The sequence below is a fragment of the Equus quagga genome, chromosome 3 (genome assembly GCF_021613505.1).
Source record: "Equus quagga isolate Etosha38 chromosome 3, UCLA_HA_Equagga_1.0, whole genome shotgun sequence".
In the NCBI taxonomy this organism is placed as follows: Eukaryota; Metazoa; Chordata; class Mammalia; order Perissodactyla; family Equidae; genus Equus; species Equus quagga.
Genome location: NC_060269.1, coordinates 68,212,218 through 68,227,080, shown reverse-complemented (window position 1 = coordinate 68,227,080; position 14,863 = coordinate 68,212,218). Strand labels below are relative to the sequence as shown.

The window sequence follows — 14,863 nt, the reverse complement described above, 5'->3', positions numbered from 1 at the left end:
TACACAGAAATGCATGTAATAAGGTAGGCCTGCAAAGGTGGCTGAGCATCCTAGTGGCCAAAACTTTGCCATTAGATTAGAAACATATAAATAGCTCAGGAGGAGTAAGATTTTCCTAATACTGAATTCCAAGGCAAATTTCTCCCTGATGATTGAGTAAGAAAATGAGAAAACAGTATCTTTAACTACATCCCCAAAACAAAGTCAATAAATGAGTTTTATATGTCCTGTGTTTTCAGAAATATTCCTGAGACATTTTTGCAATTAAAGGCTTTTCTTCTCAGTTTATGTCAGGAACGAGAGACTACTATTAGGCTTAAAACAATTCTGCTGCCTTTAGAATAAATTTTATTTTACAGTTAATTTCTACACTCTTCCCTAGAAAGAGTTCTTTCTGGACTAAAATGCCCCACAGAAGGGGGAGGTAGCCTGCTAACCCAAAGGAATCTCCTGTTTGTCATTCTGAGTCTCCATGTGGGTTCCTGGTCTACTCCATGGGGTCTAGCACCCCCTCCCCACAACTCCGAGGCTTACAGATGGTTCTCCTGTGCCCACTACAGCCCCGCACAGATTCCAACATGTAGGCCTTTCCGGTAAAGGACACTAACCCTGCAGAATCCACCTGGCAGTAGCACCTTCCTCCTGTGACAGGAGCCCCACCGGGGCCCTGGAAGAACAAGGGGTTACACAGAGGGTAGCACAACTTTGCACACTTTGCACTTGGGATTTAGATTGTTTTTTCCTCTCAAGACCTATTCCTGTGGCACTGAAATCTCGGGTATTACAGCACCATCACTCACCTCCCCATGCTGACAGGTCAGAGGTTAGGCAATGCCCTGGGGTCAGTCCTCACACAGAAACACTGGGGTCCTCCCGGAGTTCGAGCCTCCTGCCATAGCAAGTAAGAAAAATCATAAAGGGCATAATCCAAGAAAAGGTCTATGCTCTTTATCAAGTGCGTGTTTAAATCCAACCATGGAGCCGGCTTGGCGGTGTAGTGGTTAAGTTTGTGCATTCTGCTTCGACAGCCAGGGGTTCACAGGTTCAGATGCTGGATGCAGACCTAGCACTGCTGGTCAAGCCACGCTGTGGCAGCATCCCACATAAAATAGAGGAAGACTGGCACAGATGTTAGCTCAGTGACTATCTTCCTCAAGCAAAAAAAGGAAGACTGGCAACAGATGTTAGCACAGGGCCAATCTTCCTCACCAAAAAATAAATAAATAAATAAAAATAAAAAATCCAACCACACATAACCTGGAACATGATCCTTGCACTGAAGCTGTTAGAAGGGCTTATTTTGAGCAACACACTCCTAAGTTAATTTCATGCTGTCAGGGATACAGGCCTAACACAAGAGAGATGATTCTAGTCTGGCACCAGTTAGTGCTCTCTACTTAAAAGCACATCTGTGACCCAAAAATACCAGGTCACCAGATAGGTCTTAACCACCTTACGGCAGCGAATGTTAACAAAGATTAGGGGAGGGGGTAGGAGGTAGGCAGAACGATTAACTGAATGGGAATTTGAAATACCCGTTCATCTGAAAAATATCTATTAGATCTCCCTTTTATGTACAAAATACCAAGCCTAGTCAGCTGTCACTCTCACAGTACTGCCACTCCTCCAGCTCCCACATCTCAAGTCACACAGAAAACAGGGGCCTACAGCCAGGGCCCGCTTCCAACCAGCCGGATCCAAGGGCCGCCTCCCAGTCTGCACCTTTCTTGGTCGTGCAGCACTGCGTTCTCTCTTCCAGGCCTCTCAGACAGCTGTCCCCCCTACTCTGCTTCTTAGCTCTTCAACAGCTCCTTCTCAGGATCCTCCAAGTCGCCTCATTTCGTCTGCTCTGTTCTGCAGGCTTCTTTCTGTCTCAGCTCCATTCTCTTCTAACTGATCGCCATTCCTGGTCAACCTCATCTACAGCTTCAATGACTGGACTGATTCAAAAATTTCTTTCTCCAAAAATATGTGCAAATCACATATCCGACAACGGGTTAGTCTCCAAAATATATAAAGAACTCACACAACTGAACAAAAAGCAAACAGCTCAATCAAAAAATGGGCAAAGGATAAGGACAGACATTTTTCCAAAGAAGATATACAGATGCCCAAAAGGTACATGAAAAGATGTTCAAGATCACTAATCATCAAGGAAATGCAAATCAAAACTACACTAAGATATCACCTTACACCTGCTAAAATGGCTATAATCACTAAGACTAAAAATAACAAATGTTGGAGAGGTTGTGGAGAAAAGGGAACCCTCATACGCTGCTGGTGGGAATGCAAACTGGTGCAGCCACTGTGGAAAACAGTATGGAGATTCCTCAAAAAACTAAAAATAGAAATACCATATGACCCAGCTATTCTACTACTGGGTATCTACCCAAACAACTTGAAATCAACAATCCAAAGAGACTTATACACCCCTATGTTCACTGCAGCACTATTCACAAGAGCCAAGACATGGAAGCAACCCAAGTGCCCAGTGACTGATGGCTGGATAAAGAAGATGTGGTAATATATATATATATATATATATATATATATAATGGAATACTACTCAGCCATAAAAAAGATGAAATCATCCCATTCACAACAACATGGATGGAACTGGAGGGTATTATGTTAAGAAAAATAAGCCAGACTGAGAAGGAAACACCATGTGATCTCACTCATATGTGGAACATTAACACACAAACAAAGAGAACATTTCAGTGGTTACCAGGGAAGGGCGGGGGAGGGCACGGGATTGAAGGGGAGCACTTATGTGGTGATGGATGGAATGTAGTGATAGAAGAAATAATGCACAAGTGAAATTTCACAATGATGTAAACTATTATGAACTCAAAGTAAAATAAAAATAAAATAAATTAAAAAAACATTTCTTTCTCCACTGCAGGCTTCTCTTCTGAGCTACAGATACCTTCAAGCACCAACTGCTGTCTCCATCTGAACGTGGCACAGACCCATGGAAGACGTTTCCGAAGCTGAACTCTTGAACTGCAATCCTTGCCCTCTTTTCTCCCGACCTGCTCCTCCCTTGCGGTCTCTGCTCGCACCACACACAAGGGAGCCGCCCCTGACCCCTCTCCCCGCTTCACCTTCCACAGCCAATTTCCTACAGACGCCTTCCATTTCTCTAACCTCAGTTTATCTACAATCTGTCCCTTTTCTTACCGCTTCTGCCTGAGGGCAGCTTCCTGCCTCTGGCCTGGCCTAGCAGAACAGCGGCCCCAGGAGTTAGTCTCCCACCTGCAGTCTCAACCCAGCGGCTCTCCAGCTCTCCATCCGATACCTTCAGGCACAGATTCTTCATCCGAAGCTGACAGCCACCCGGTCCCTGCTCAGGCCCGGGGTCCTGCAACCTTGCGCTCAGAATCCTCCAGTGGCTCCCGCCGCACTCGCACTCGAAGTAGACGCCAAAGGCTCGACCCTGACCTACCTAGTCCTACAGGATCTCGGCCCGTTATCGCTCTGACCCACCCACTCCTCTCCCCTTCCCACTGCACTCCACCCGCCCTGACGTCTCGGCTGCTTCGACAGGCTAGGCACTGTCTGGTCTCAGGGCCTCAGAACGTGCTGCTGCCTCAGCTTGGAAATAATCTGTACGGCTCACTTCTTCACTCCCTTCAGGTCCTCACTCACTGTCACCTTCTCAGAGAGGCCTTCCCTGGCTACCCCACCTATAATGCAAGCTCTCCTCAACACCCATCCCCTCAACACCTCTCCCTTCCCTGATTTATTTTCTCTCCTTAGCGTTTACTTATTTATTAAATACTTATATAGTGCTTATTATGTGCCAGGCCTCGTTCAAATGCTTTACAAGTATTAATTTATTCCTCCAAACAATCTACAAGGTAGGCACTATTTGCACAACATTTTACACCTGAGGCAGGGAGGCTAAGTAACTTGCTTAAGGTCACACAGCCAATAGAAGATGATAGAAATAAAAGAGCTGGGATTCAAGCATGAGAATCCATGCTCTCATCCTGTCCTCTAACACCCTGTGTGTGTGTGCATTTCTCCTGCTCAGGTGTCCCCTCCTCTAGAATGTGAGCTCCAGGAGGGGCCAGATGCACGTCTGCTTGGTTGACTGCTGCATTCCCAGCATTACGGACTCTAGGAAAGTACCTGGCAAGAAGTCAAGTGTCAGAGTTCTGGGACCCAAAAAGCTTAACAGCTTATCCACTAGAGTGATCTGTCCAAAACAAACGGAAACCATGACACCTTCCCACCTCCCAACTTCCTCTCTCACTCAGGAAGAAGTCCTAACTCCTTAGGGTGGTAAAGGAGGTCCCTCACAGCTAGTCTTCTGCTGTTCAACATGGCAGCCATTGCCACGTGTGGCTGTGTAACATAATTAAAATAAAAAATTCAGTTCCTCAGTTGCACTAGCCACATTTCAAGTGCTCAACAGCCACATGGGGCTTCTGCATTAGACAGCAATGACCCAGTCCCCGTCTATTTTCCTGCTCTTATCCCCTAACAGACAGTCTGGACAGATAGGTACTCTATGTTCCAGACACACTCAACACAAGCTGCAAGTCAGTGGAGCGCCTTGTAGTCCTCTGCATTTGCACGACACCTCTCTCCTTTGGGTCCATCTGTTGGCATTCCTATGTATTCCTCATGACACAAGTGAGTACCTTTCCAATCCTCACATCCCAGAGTACGCGCTCATCATCGCAGTGGGCTGCACTACTATACCTGTGGCTGACTTTCTCATTACACAGCAAGCCCCTCATTGGCAGGGACAGCCTCTTGTGCACCTGCTTCCTCAGTGACCAGTGCCTGTCACAAAAGCGACGAGCAACCACTGTTTGTTTCGTGGATGGCTGGGAGTGGGATACAAAGGTTAGTCAGGTACGGACCTAGCTCTTAAAGAATTTATAATGCAGAAGAGGGGATAAAACACAGACATACAAAGATATATTACAGAGTAAAAAGTATTAATGCCTATCTGACAAAGGGGGGAAAATCATTTTAACCAGTTCAGGTTTTATTATGCTGTCCACGTTATACCATGTACCCAAAACTTAGGACAAACAATATTTGTGACTTAAAAATTTACACAAAAAGGAAAAAAATTTCAACTACTTGAATGTTTAAATGAATTTTAATGTTTTCATAAGGTAGCTCCCTTTTAGCATTGGAATATGGTGAGATTACTATATCACACCTTTTATTAGAATTCCAGTGGCTCAAAGATTTAAATATTAAAAATATCCATATAAATGTAAGATAAAAATGTAAGTAAATATTTATATAATCTTGGAATGGGTAAGGCTTTTCTATAAATGACATCAATGTCTCAAACCATAAATGAAAGAAAATACATGTTCACATAAGTTTAAGACTTCTGAGTGTTTAAAAAAAAATCCCTTTCAATATTCTTTTGAAGATTCTTTTGGCTAGTGCAGCTAAGGAACTGAATTTTTAATTTTAATTACATTAAACAGCCACACATGGCAACAGCTACCATATTGAAAAGATTATTGTGTATTTGTGAAAAATACACAAGGCTTGGGAAACTTACTTGTAACACACATGACAAAAGGTAAACATCTCTTACATATAAAAAGTTTTTACAAATAACTAAGAGAAACACTGGAGCACAAAAATGAGCAAGGATAAGTGGAAATTAGCAAAGTAAGAAATATAAATGGCTGATAAATTTAACTTCATTAGCATTTAAAGAAATATAAAAACAAGACTTCATCACTAGCAGGTTGGCAGAGATTCATATCTAACGATCCTTTGCTAACAAGGGGGAGGAAGAAGGTCCTGAGTACTATTGGGGAGAAGCTAAACAGGCACTAACCTTCTTGGGGCACATGGGTAATGTACATGAAAATTTTACACGTGCTCACCCTCTGCTCTACTTATCACTTCCAGAAATTCATCCTTAGGAAAAGATAGGGTAAATTCACTAAAAATGTAGAAAGATGTTCATCAGTTCAGCATTGGGTATAGTAGCAAAACACTGTTAGTAAACTAATGTGCATTATAGGGGGTGCATTAAATTAAACATGGTCCATCTGAGCAATGGAATATGATGTGAGTATTAAAGGTGACGATGCAGACCTATATTTATGGACATGGAGAGATATCCTCGATATATTAAAGTGAAAAAACTGCATCACGCATAGAGGGTGAAAATGGAAGGAGAGAAACCAAAAAGTTACCAATGGTTACTTATTTCTGAGTAGTAAGATAACGGACCATCTTTATTTTCTTCCCTAGGCTTGCCTATATTTCTTAGAGGGCATATATTAATTTTATCATCAGAAGAAATAACAGAACTATTTTTAACAAGCTACCTTTGACTGATACCTCCAGTTTCCAGCATCGAATCCTCTTCTGGATATATCAAGAAAGCCTATCTTCATGACAGGAATTCCAATCTAAATATCTTTTAAAATCGATAATTATGTGAAAGCTGGACTAAGAACAAAGAGAAGAATATTTTAGTTAAAGTCAAGGTCCTTGGGGGAAGAAAGGCCTTTAATGATTCAATGATGAGCACCATGAAGTGACACGAGCACACAGAGGAGTAGCAAACAGGACTGCAGACTTCAAGGAATCTGCAGACTGGTTACAAGGAAATTACTAACACCCAGGAAATGATCAAAAGCATAATAGAGACGATTCATCTCTTGCTATGAGAGGTCAGAGAAGACTGCCATGAAGGGTAGTCAACAGGAGGAGATTTCTGGAGCTGGGAGTAGACTTCAGATGGGGAGGAGAAAAGAGAAAACATTTCAAAGGAGAAGACGCACCATTGGAATTATCGTAGCAAATTTAGTAAATGTTATTTAAACTGGTGTTTGTCTTAGAACTTTTTGTTTTGAGATATGTGAGGATTCCAACAAAAAGGAAAAATTGATATTTTTGTTAAGTTCCAAATTTGTGTTTAAAGACATAGAGAAAAGAGGACAGCTTACAAATTGCTGAAGTAATTGCTTTTATTTAGGACAAAAGTATGGCTGAATATTGCCCAGTAGTCAACAAAACGGAAATGTGATCTTAAAATGTAAATTCCAGGGCTGGCCCTGTGTGTAGTGGTTAAGTCCAGCGCACTCCACTTTGGGAGCTTGGGTTTGTGGGTTCAGATCCCAGGCATGGACCTACACCACCCCTCAGCCATGCTGTGGCGGCAACCCACATACAAAGTAGAGGAAGACTGGCACAGATGTTAGCTCAGGGCGAATCTTCCTCAGTGAAAATAAATAAATAAATAAGTAAATAAATTTAAACTCCTATGGCCTTTGCAGATAAGAATCTTGGCACCACAGTTTGGGGAGGCAAATTCTTAGCACTATTACATAAACTGCCATGTTTTTAAAAGGCCTAATTTCTGTTAGACCTATCATCAGAGAGAGGCATTAACTCTCATGATTTCAGCTAGTGGGCCCTCCTGAGCTGAGCATTCTTTAGTGGAGCAAAGCCCATCAGGTCATAGGTCATAAGTCACTGTCTTTGTCAGTTAGTTCTCACTGATACTCCCAAGAACACAGTGAAAACAATACAAATCAACTCCAAAGTGAAATGGCTCCTCTGGTGAAAAATGCAGGATGCAGTGAAACAGACAGCAAATTCTCAAATCACTAGCTAACAAAATCATAGACAAATGAGACTCTGGAAGAGCTAGACCTCTGAGTAAGAAAAGGTGAGATGACATAAAGGGTGCTTCAAAAAAGAATGATACGAATACCCAAAGATTACAAGAGGATCTTGAAAAATCAAAGAAGCCCACACTTCGGCAGAATTTTCTAAGAAATAACCGTCTTTTTGAGAGTGAGAGGCCACAGTGAAGCGAAGGCGCTGGTGGCACTCAGTGGTGGGGAAATACATAAAAACAACTTGATTCATTCTTTGAAGAAGAATGCACGCAGTTGCATTTATGATCTACATTTTCTTTGATATTTATTTTTAAATTTTATTTTTCAATATTAAATCCTAATCACTACCTCTCAATATTCATTTGCAAAATTCGAGCCCCCATTTTAAATGATCTTTTTCTGCTCACACTTTTTCTGCATCACCTCTCAAGTTTCCCAAATCTGCAATTCTTACTTTCCTCGAGTTCAGTTCCACATCCTGAGCTTTCTGACACCGTTACTGAAAACTCATTTAGTCTAAGTCTGGGGTCACAATCTTTTGACACAAACTAATACCACCTTCCAAATTCTCCAGGTCTAAGAGGAGCATCACCACTGACTGGGGTCACCTGGTTCTTAACTTTGATTCCCACTTATCTGTGTGTTGACACATTGTATCACTCATCAGGTCCTGTCAATTCTTCCTCGAATAGTGCACACATCTAAAATGACCACAGCAAACATCACTACCTCAAGACAGATCTCTAGGTGGGTCACCCACTGCTGCCTTCACTGTGAACACCACTCTTAGGAAACATCTCTCTGTAAAATGCTACCTTCAAATTATGACCAGCTGAAGAACCTTCTGGAGCTTATGGGTCAACACCAAATTCCCTGTGTGGCATCTGAAACCTTCCATTCATCAACTGGTCCCGTCTTATTTTACCAACCTGCCCTCTCCTCAGCCCCAGATAACATCTCTCTGCTCTAGGGAGGCACATCTCTTCTCTCCACATAAGCTGTTCTCATTCCTGCCTCTGGACTTTACTAATGTCACTTGCTCCAAACTAATATGTCCTGCTCTCAACATTATACTTCTTTCAAGGCAAAGGTCTATGCTCTTCTTTGGCAAAGGTCTATGTTTTTCTTTGCCAAGATTTAGCTTGTTATACTTTCTAATGTTTTCCCACATGCTGAATATTCTCTTTATTCATGTGTGGTCCATTTTAAATAAACATGCTGAATAAATATGTAAAGAATATAAATCCTTAGATCAACTTTTGGTTTTGTTTCTTCTTTCCAGACTATACAAACAAGAATTGAGCTCATGCATTCCTGTCAGGGCTAAAAGAATGAAAACCATGGACTCAATATGCAACAAATACAAGCGATAAATCAACGTTAAGGTAAACACAGAAACAGACAAACTACTTACACAAATTAGTACTCCATTTTATAATTCTGCGAATGTGTCAAATAGAATTAATGAACCTCATACAAAGAGAAGATAACATCAAATATAAGATAGCACAATGCATACGATTGTTTTAGGCCCCTCCAAGGCTGCAAAATTACGTTATTTTCATTACACAAAGCGGAACACAGTAAAGACTGCGATGTGAACTTAAACTAGAGATTCGAGGCTCTAATACAGAATTCTTTAATAACTTCGTTTATCTTCCAGCATGGAAGTTGCTGAAACGTAAAGCCTCTCTTTTCTTTCCTAACAGTGATAATGTTCTCTGACAGCGCTCCGTACTAGTGTTCGTCTAACTGAGGCCCGGGGACCCCTGTGGGTTCTGCGAGGTGTTCGAGAGAATGAGGAACTGTCCCTTTAAAAAGCGTCCACGCATTACTCAAGTTTGAGAAACACTGCTCTCACCATCACTTATTGCCCCATTAGCTCGATTTTTTTCAAGGAGAAATCTAAAGCATGAAACTTTATGCTTCAGCAGGGCAAAGCAGAAACGATGCTGAAGGTGTAATGTCCCGATAGGCGTCAGGCAAGAAGCGCGGGGTCCCTGGCGCGGAAGCCCCGCGCCCTGGCAAGGTCCCTCCCCGGCGTGGGTCCTGCGCCCACACTCCGTGACAGAGGGACAATCCAGCGTGGTCACCGGGGCAGGCGCCACCGCCCCGCTCCTCCTGTCAGGGGCCGGGAGAGCACCTGCCGCGGGGGTCACGGGCTGACGGGGGGCGCCCGGATGTGCCGCCCGGCCCGGCGGCAGGGGCGGCACGGGGGAAGGCCGCCGGTAGGCCCGGGGCACAGGGCTCCCCCGCGGCCCGCGCCGCCCCTGCCACCCGGCCCCACGCTCCAACCGCCCTCGCCCCGCCGGCTGCTTCGGCCGCCCGCGCTCCCGTCGTCCGCGCCAGGAAGGCCGCCTCACCTGCTCTGCAGCGCCCGATTCGGAGGCCGCGGCTCTGCGGAGCGGGAGCGGGAGCGGGGAGCCGCGAGCCGAGCGCATCCCGACCACCGCGGCGAAACGGCGGCGGCCACGCGGGCCGGCTTCCCCGAGGCTCCGCTCCCTTCCGGGAGCGCGCCGCGCCGTGCCGCGTCACCGCCCGCGCCGGGAGCGAGCACGCCGAGGGGCGGGGCCTGCGCCGAGGGCGGGGCCTGCGCCGCGAGGACGGAGTCTGGCGCTGGGCTGCATCCCGCCGCCGCCTGGGCTGGTCCGGCGGTGGATTTGGGAGGGGATGATGATGCGGCAGGGGGAGCAAGCGGCTGGGTGACCGTAATGGTGGCGATACGCGCTGTGCTTATGATGCCGCCCTTTATCTTTGTGTCTTGAGGATTATGGTGAATGACGCTTGAAACCTGAACAAGGTCTAGGTATCTTTGCGCGACTCTTGGCGTTTTTACAACTTTGCCGGCCGCCATCTATTTTCAGATGGGGAAACAGGCTCAAACTCAGTCCATGACCCTCTCAGGGTCCACGTAATTACTAAAAGCCAGGGTTTCGTCCCTACCGAAAGTCGCTTCTACAGTCTTAGAGCCTCTTCTGAGGGTAACAGACTGCCTTGCACACGCAGTGCTTGTGAGGAGAAACAGTAAGGTGAGCAGCATGGTTCCTGAGACTGACCCCATGACCCGGACTTGGCACAAGGCCCCTGTAGGGCCACTCGCCTGCGTGCCTTTTAAGCCACGTGTCCTTGAGGCTCCTCTCTGGGCTGTGCACTGCACTGGGATGCTGACAGCCCTGGGCTTGGTTAGCCAGCTGCTTTCTCCTGGGGGGATAGCACAGAGACCTTGGCTGTCTGAGGGAGCTCGGAGGCCCGCTGGGAGCTGGGCCTTGGAATGCAGGTCATAGAGGGACAGTCCCCCTTGGCAAGCACGCAGGCTTTGTTCCTCTGCTTACTTAAGCCAGCTTCAGGGGGCTGGAGCGGATGCACACTGCCTGTCCAGCCTGTGCCACTGGACCTTCCCTGTAAGCAACCCGGTAAGCCCATATGTCTCCTTTGCCGTCTTGGGGTCTTTCCTTGGGTCTCTTGGCACCCTGTCCCGCACTGCTCAGCCAGCCTGGCTTGTGGCAGAACAGCGCCTCTCCAGCTTGACAGAAAACTGCCTTAAAGTCACAGAGCTTTGCAGGAAACAACTGAAGAGACCTTGGGAAGCACAGATTCCATCCCTTTCCCCTCTTTTCCTACAGGTGAATCCAGTGCTGTCCAGAGATAGGAAGTGACCAGCCAACCTAGCCGCTTTCAAATGTTTTTAAAGATGAGAGCCCTAAAAACATCTACTCCTTCCTTTTCGGAAGTGAAACAAGCTTGGACAGAACAAGTAGTTACTCATTTTAAGCAGAGTCCCTTTGGTCCAGCGCCAGCTGGGCTCATCCCGGGGTGGTGATGTTGCATCCCTGGACCAGATGCTGTCCATGGAATAAGGCCAGCGGAGCCCAGGCAGCCTTGTGCTTTAGAGTGGATACCGACTTTACTATTGCTCCACCTTAGAACATGTTTGAGCCAAGGGACTGTGGAAACCGTCTATTCCAAACCATCTCCTTTAAAACCACCAGGAACCCAGAGAGGTTGAGTGACTTGCCCAAGATCCCTGGAGGCAGAGGGGGAAGCAGAACTGATATTTCTGACTCTTACTTCAGTGCCCTTGTATGGCAACCTGTTGCTATAAGAAAAAATGACCCGTTTGGATAGTTTACACATTAGCAACCTCTTGGACGTGTACCTAAGGCTAGCTTTAAGGAGCTGAAGTAGTTGGCTACTGACATGCTGTGATGTTAGGGCCACACACCCTTGAAATCATGTGCCCTTCAAAGTCTTTCCCATTTGGGATACTGGTTTGGAGTGTGGTAGTCTCTCTTATGGAGCCTCCACTAAAATGCCAGACTAAAGTAGTACACCATCAGTACTTCCTGATAGTTCTATGTAATCATTATCTGATAAGAGCTGGGAAAGAAAAATATAAAGAAAGTATGAAAACATGTAACGTGGTGTATTAGTTTCCCAGAGCTGCTGTAACAAATTACTCCAAACTGGGTAGCTTAAAATGACAAATTTATTCTTTCACAGAACTGGAAGCCTTTCCAGAAGTCTGAAATCAAGGTGTTGGCAGGGCCATGCTCTCTCTGAAGACTCTAAGGGAGGATCCTTCCTTGTCTCTCCTGAGCTTCTGGTAGCTGCTGGCAGTCTGTGGCATTTCTTGGTTTGTAGAGGCACCCCTCCAGTTGTCACCTGGTGTTCTCCTGTGTGTCTCTGTGTCCACATTTGTCTCTTCTTCTAAGGACACCAGTCATATTGGATTTAGGGCCCACCCTAATCTAGTATGACCTCTTCTTAGTTACATCTGCAGAGACCCTATTTCCAAATAAGGTCACATTCATAGGTTCTGGGTGGACGTGAACTTTTGGGGGACACTATTCAGCCCAGTACATGAGAGGACCATCCCGGTCTGGGTCATCAGGGAAGGCTTCTTTGAGGAAATGATGTTTGAGATCACACTCAAGAGGTGAACAAGAAAACTAGAGAAGGATGAAGTCAGGGCCTATGTGGAGGAATAGCTTCAGGCAGTGGAAACAGCAAAGAGACTCTGAAGGGGGACGGAACACAACTGTCAGAGTGATCCATCAGCTTATTCTCATTAACAAAAGAAACGAAAAACTGAGCGAGCAGGAGATACCACTTGCTGAAGACTTACTTTATTCCAGGCACAGATCTAAGAGCACTAGAAAACATTTCAAACAGAGTAATAATGCAAATACAATGCATCGAAATTCATGGAATGCAGCTGAAGCAGTACTAACAGAGAAATTTATAGCTTTATAAAGCTTATTTTAGTAAAGAAAAAACACTTGAAATCCATGATCTAATATCCCACCTTAAGAAGTTAGGCTAAGAAAGGCAAGTTAAACCCAAAGAAAGTAGAAGGAAGGAAATAATTTTTTTAAAAATTGACAAAATTAATAAAGCCAAAATTTGATTCTTTGAAAATACTAGCAAAGTTGATAAACTTCTAGTGAGATTGATCAAGGAAAAAGAAAGAAAACACAATCAATATCAAGGATAAAAAAGGAACATCCTTATAGATGCTACAAAAATTAAAAGAATAAGAAAACGTTATGAACTATGCTGATAAATTCATTAAATTAGATGGAATGAAGAAAATTTTTAGAAAACACAATTTCCCAAAATTTAAACAAGAAGAAATAGAACATCTGAATAGCTGTATATCTTTGAAGGTCCCCAAAATAAAATTCCAGGCCCAGATGGTTTCACTAGTAAATTTTATCAACCATTTAAGAAAGAAATCTTACCAATCTTACATAAACTCTTTCTGAGAAACAGAGGAGGAGAGAAACTTCCTGACTCATAAGTTCAGAATACTCCTGATACCGAGAAATAAGAAGGAAAGGAAATTACACATCAATATCCCTTATGAGCAACAATGCAAAACTTCTAACAAAATACTGACAAGTCAAATCCAGTGATACCTAAAAAGAATAAGATAGCTTAACCAAGTGGGATTTTTTCAAGAAATGCAAGGTTGCTTCAACATTTTAAAATCAATCCATGTCATTCGCTACATAAACAGAATAAAGGAGAAAATTCATATGATATACATGATCTCAATTGATGAAGAGATAACATTTGACAAAATTCGACATTCATGATTTTAAACAAAACTTCTCAATTATAAAGGGAATGATCTTCAGTTTGAAGGATGTCTGCGGGAGAACTACAGCTAACATGGTTGCAAGATCAAAGTAACTCATCACGTTCGGTGTTTTAAGAGCATTAAAGTTTGAGAAAGCAGGTGACACCTGGACTGCAGAAGCCATCCTGCAACCATGAGGGAACAGCAATGCAGATAAGAAGCCAATACTAAATATGACGAAATAGAAAAAGCACATTGCTTGGGGCGATCATGGCATCACTAAAGGCACTGAACTAATACCAGCCACTGGGTCTACCTCCTGACTTCTTGTTATGAGAGGAAAATCAAGCCTTTACTTGTTTCAATTACTCTTGGCTGGATATTCCATTACTTGCTGGTAGGTCTTTAAAAATATTTGTTGACTGGTTGATTGAAAGCTAGAGGGGACCTTAAGAGGTCATATTTCCCAGCTGTCTTTCTGTAGTCAGTTTGGGTTTCATTTTATAGATGAGACAGCTGAGGTCTCAGAGGCAAAGTGACTTGCCCGAGCTCCTAAACTTGGGAGGGAGACAGGAAGATTGAATATAGAGAGTACCAAACTGGGAGGTAGACACCCAAGGCCCAGTCCCCACTATGCTGCTAACTGAGCGTGTAAGCTTAGAAAATTTCATTTGCCTCATTGCTCCTCACCACCATATATAATTTTAAAAAGGGAAGGGGAAGGTCGTTAGGTAGACAGCTAAGGTCCTTTCCAGGTCTAAAACCCATGATTTCTCTCTTTTTTTTTTAAAGATTTTATGTTTTCCTTTTTCTCCCCAAAGCTCCCCGGTACATAGTTGTGGGTCCTTCTAGTTGTGCCATGTGCGACGCCGCCTCAGCGTGGCCTGAAAGTGGTGCCGTGTCCGCACCCAGGATTCGAACTGGCGAAACCCTGGGCCGCCCAAGCGGAGTGCACAAACTTAACCACTCAGCCACAGGGTCAGCCCCTAAACCCATGATTTCTAAGACACAAAAGAGAAGACTAGAAACAAGGTCTTCCTCTTCCTCCTTCCGCCTTACCCTCTCTTCCTCCTCCTTCTCCTTGTGAAATCAAACGTAAGATAGAAGAGCCCTTTCATTTTTTTTATTGAACTCCAGATTCCTTTGAAACTGT

The 14,863-nt window shown here is 44.4% G+C and overlaps 1 protein-coding gene across 2 annotated transcripts in view; it reads right to left on the bottom strand.

Annotated features, from left to right (window-relative positions):
* The window catches only part of ENTPD4 (ectonucleoside triphosphate diphosphohydrolase 4), a 33,229-nt gene extending 23,101 nt beyond the window's left edge, over positions 1-10,128 (bottom strand). For both annotated transcript variants that reach the window (XM_046656188.1, XM_046656190.1), the window contains exons 1-2: positions 9,992-10,128; positions 801-889 (exon numbers count right to left, since the gene is read on the bottom strand). In XM_046656188.1, coding sequence (XP_046512144.1) covers positions 801-808 — 8 coding nt within the window. In that variant the 5' untranslated portion in view covers positions 809-889; positions 9,992-10,128. The remainder of the gene's footprint in view (positions 1-800; positions 890-9,991) is intronic.
* Between the last annotated feature and the right edge of the window lie 4,735 nt (positions 10,129-14,863).